The sequence below is a fragment of the Athene cunicularia genome (assembly GCF_003259725.1).
Source record: "Athene cunicularia isolate RWA chromosome 1 unlocalized genomic scaffold, athCun1 chr1_part1, whole genome shotgun sequence".
In the NCBI taxonomy this organism is placed as follows: domain Eukaryota; kingdom Metazoa; phylum Chordata; class Aves; order Strigiformes; family Strigidae; genus Athene; species Athene cunicularia.
In genome coordinates this window covers 94,415,743-94,419,977 of record NW_020799091.1, presented here as the reverse complement: position 1 = coordinate 94,419,977, position 4,235 = coordinate 94,415,743, and the positions used below count along the sequence as shown (strand labels likewise).

Below are 4,235 nucleotides of genomic sequence, written 5' to 3'. Positions count from 1 at the left end.
TAACAAAGGTACCCCTCCCAACGTCTTGAGAGGGAAAAAAAAGCCCAAACCCACAGGTGTAGCTATATAAAGGGAAACACTGAATATTTTCAGTATCCAGAAGGGTGAGTGGTCCGTGTGAAGCCACTTATCAGCTAACAAATGCAAGCAGTTGCTTGCAAGTGTGAAGTGTAACTAACACAAAAAGCTGAGTGCCATGTTCCTTTCGGAAGTGTTAGTGACTACCCTCACATCAGTGGGTTGCTAAGATGCTGAATTTCCTGGGAAACAGAGAAATACATAGCTTTAAAATAAAGACATCTGAAAACTCATGAATACTGTCTTAGTTCTTTTATTACAGTGAAAACCTGCGCAGTACTAGTCTACTGAAAGAATAAAAGCTGCATGTAACTTTTAATCAGAAAGGAGTCAATCCAATGTAAAAATGACCTAGAAATCATAGCTGTTGCAAACTATAAAGTCTGACTTGGGATCTCCAGCTGTTGTTTCCCGTTGGAGTAGGTCCAAAGGTCGCAAGGTTCTTGATGGAAGTTTCTCCTTTAGCACTCTGGGGAGGTAAAGAGAAGAAGCAGATTAAGGGACATGATTTCTTCGTGAATTACACAAGATGCTGTGAAGTGTTTTGCCTAGATGAAGGACATCAGAAAGGCAATTTTTTAGCAATTGCTTTCCACTCTCCCCCATCCATACATGTGTTTCCTAATTCAGATCAGAAAGAATAAATTGTGGTGAATTGTTTCCAGTACAAAATACACTGTGGGGTGGGTTGCAATTAGCTGAGGCCATTGGTTATCAACATTGGATGTGCTGAACTGTGAATCCTGATTAAAAAAATAAAAAAAAAAAAACAGAAGTAGGAGATCAGAAATTTCTGTACATTTCACTCCACATTTCTAAAGTAAAGCCTTTTATTTCTTGTGATAAAGTAGATGTGAGTTTGGTAGCAGCACTGCTACCACCATATTAGCTGAGGGCTTGAGCTCACACCTGAACCCAGACTACCTGTGCAGCCACACTGCCCACAAGTCAGATGCATTGGCAGCACCCACCCCTCTGTGCAAGAAGCTGGTCTTTTTAGGGTTTAGCCACCCCTTCCCCACTTGTGCCCTGTGTGGAAGCTCTGCACCCACACCGGGAATGGGGGAGACCCTGTCCTGTTGCTCCCTTGAGTGCAGCCTCCTGCCATGCCAGGCTGGCACAGCACACCAAGCTCGGGCACAGCACAGACCCTGCCAGGAGCTTCCACGGGATGGGGGATGATGTCTTGTGCAGGTTACCTTCCTCCACCACGCGGTGGTAGAAGCACCAGGGGACACCGGCGGGTTGTGTGTTGAAGCAGCACCCCTTCTTTTCACACTCCTGAGCCGTGATGCCAGGGAAGCCGCAGTTTATCCTGCCGTGAGGATCGTTGGGACATACTTTCCTAACTGCATAAAGCAAAAAGGAAGGAAGGAAGAAGGCTGTATTTTTTACTTTATGCTCCCTTTACCTGACAGCATAATTCACAAACAAAAGGCAGGCCACAAAGGCAAGGTCAGTGGGCAGACATGACAGCCATGATGACCCTCTCCATACCAATTTCTGGCAGCAGGTTCACCCAAATCCTTACCGAGGCTGTTACGCAAAACTAAATACCAAGGAGTGGGGAATTGCTGCTGTGCCCCAGGGGGCCAAAGGGGGCAAAATTCACCCCTAGAAGTGTCTGGTAGAGAGCAATTTACCTTTCCTAAATCCAGCAATGGGATGAAAAGCCATGTGCCGCCTGTAGTGATACCACAGGCACTGGCCTCAGACCAGGGTATGTTCATGACCTGACCCAATGCTAACCCCAGAGCAGCCTTGCTAATGAGGGGAGGGGAAAACCCAACCTCCTCTGCATCCCAACCTGAGTTACAGAAAGGAGGTAGATCATTTAGGAGGAAATCACAGCTCATCCAAGCAATTTGCTGTGAAATCACAAGTAAAGTGGTTATACCACCTGGCCCGGATAATCCAGTTTTCCTTTCCTGAAGCAGTTCTGCTCAGAAAAGCGGTTCTATGAAAATGACACTGTAAGGTGCTGCCATTCATTTTTCAAGATTTTCATTAAATGCAAAGTGTTCAAAAGCATTTTTTTTTCTCCAGCAATTCTGAGCCCTGTGACCAGTCTTGATTCATATCAAGTTCTTTTATTGGGTAACATGGGTTTTGCACCCTGACTTCCTTTCATTTCACCTGTGCAACTGCTGAGATTGTCCTGAAGTTCTCCTAAGAAGGAGTCCTGCAGTCAGCCCAGAAAATGTAACTTACATTCAGCTGTTATGTAAAATATACACCCAGTCACCTGAAGGACTGGGAGAGCAGCTGCTACCCTCTCAGAGAAAACTAAGGCAAAAAATGGAAGCAGGACTTTAGAAGGAAGAATCTAATGGAGAAAAGGCTTTTCCTTGGGATATTTTGGAGATTACATTGAGTGAAGACTGGGAGCAAAAATGGGAGAGAAAAAAAGAACCACCAAGTGAAATTGTGCTGGGAAACAAGCAGGAGAGGAAGGAAGTAGCAATTATCAAAACAGGTTGGAGAAAAGACCAAAAAACCTAAAAGTTACAGGTTGCCTGCAGTCTTTTGTCAAACAATAACAGAGGGAGTCGTCTACTCAGGACTTTGACATGCAGTGCTTAAAGTCCTCCTCAGCCACACAGAAAACCTATTTAAATAAGTGCTGAGGATCTCTTGTTCTACTGATGGACAAGCCCACAAATGGCAGTGAAATGTCTTTAAATAATCAACATGGGCTTTTTGATAACTAGAAGCCTGAAGGAAGGGAAAATACATTGTGTGAAGAGGATGAGACAAAAGACTGATCTGTAAGCAAGGTCTGACTTTTGCATTTTACTATTAGTGGTCTCCTAACAGAAGTTTGTGCCTGCTTGGCCTAAGAAGAAAAGCAGAGCTGCTCCCTGGTTGTACACCTTTCTGCGTAATCAAACAGCAGGTAAATCAGTGTTTCTGGCAGAGACATTACCTTTCTTCGGTTTAGGAGCAAAGCACCAGGGCGTGCCGGGGACTGAGTCGTTGAAGCAGCACCCAGCTTTCCTGCACTCCACCTCTGAGATTCCCGGATAGCCGCAGTTCCTCCGCTCCTTGAGGGCCATTTTACACTGGCATCTTGCTGTTCAGGACAAAAGTAGCAAGTTACTTGATGTCAGTTTGCACGCTTGTTAGGAGAGGTGCATTTATCAGATGTCACCGGGAACAATGATCTTTCCCTAGACGCTGTCCATCTTCGCAGGTGTACCTTTTCTGTCTCTTGCTAAGACCAGGACTTGTGAGGTTTAAAAGCTGCTTATAAACTCCCACCTGTTTCAGTAAGGCTTGTACTCCCCCCTTTCTGATCTCACTGGCAGCCAAGGCAGCCCAGCACAGAGGGGTCTGTGGACTTCAAATAGACCACATCAAATGGTAAAAACCTGTAACTTCAAATGTCATGCTAGTAAATGTTTGTTGCTTTGCCCATCTCATGTCACAAAAGAAAGAGTTAAGGATCCAGTGGATATTTGAACAGGTGTAAAGATACAAAATCTCTGCATTCTCATCAGGTGACTATAAAAACAGGCTTACATGCAAATAGTTGCAGCTATTCTTTTAACATTCTAAGTCTACTGAATAGTCATCCGCAATTGAGAAATTCTGGAGATGTCCCTCATGACTCCTGTCATTGAGTTACTTGCTTTCTACTTCTTAGGTTATCTAAATGACTTGGCTTTTATTGAGGAGGCAGACATAGACTCCTCTGAAATTGTATTCACATGGCAAACTAGCATAAAATAAATGTCAGAAGGCTATTTAGACAAAGCTAGCTCCTGTTCCAGTCCCAGTCCTGTTCTAATGAGCTCCTGGGCACGTCTGTCCCTCTGCCTTTTTAGCAGGTTCCTGATTATTCCAGCAAGACAAGAGTTCACCTGCATTTTTTTTTTTTTTTTTATTTTGCCATGTATTTCTCTGAAAAAAATAAAAAGTAGACTCCAATTTTGGTAATAGTAGCAGAGCAAGACATTCGCTGTCTGATATGTAAACTGGAGACATGCTCTTGCTGCAGTTACAGTCAGTAGGATCAGGCCCACGTACATACCTGTGAAGGCAACAGCAGGTGAATGTACTTACTTGGTGGTATCTTTCCCTCTGCCAAGGTGCTGAGGGCTACGACAAGGATGACAGAGAGCACACAGATCACTTTGAGATCCATTGCTCTTGGA

The 4,235-nt window shown here is 44.3% G+C and overlaps 1 protein-coding gene across 1 annotated transcript; it reads right to left on the bottom strand.

Moving 5' to 3' along the window:
• Window positions 1-539: 539 nt before the first annotated feature.
• LOC113478914 (trefoil factor 1-like) lies at window positions 540-4,235 on the bottom strand. The gene is made up of 4 exons (XM_026846447.1): window positions 4,144-4,235; window positions 3,005-3,151; window positions 1,278-1,427; window positions 540-547 (listed from the first exon to the last, which is right to left on the bottom strand). Exons 1-4 carry the CDS (start codon window positions 4,223-4,225, stop codon window positions 540-542), a joined length of 387 nt encoding a protein of 128 aa, XP_026702248.1. The 5' UTR covers window positions 4,226-4,235.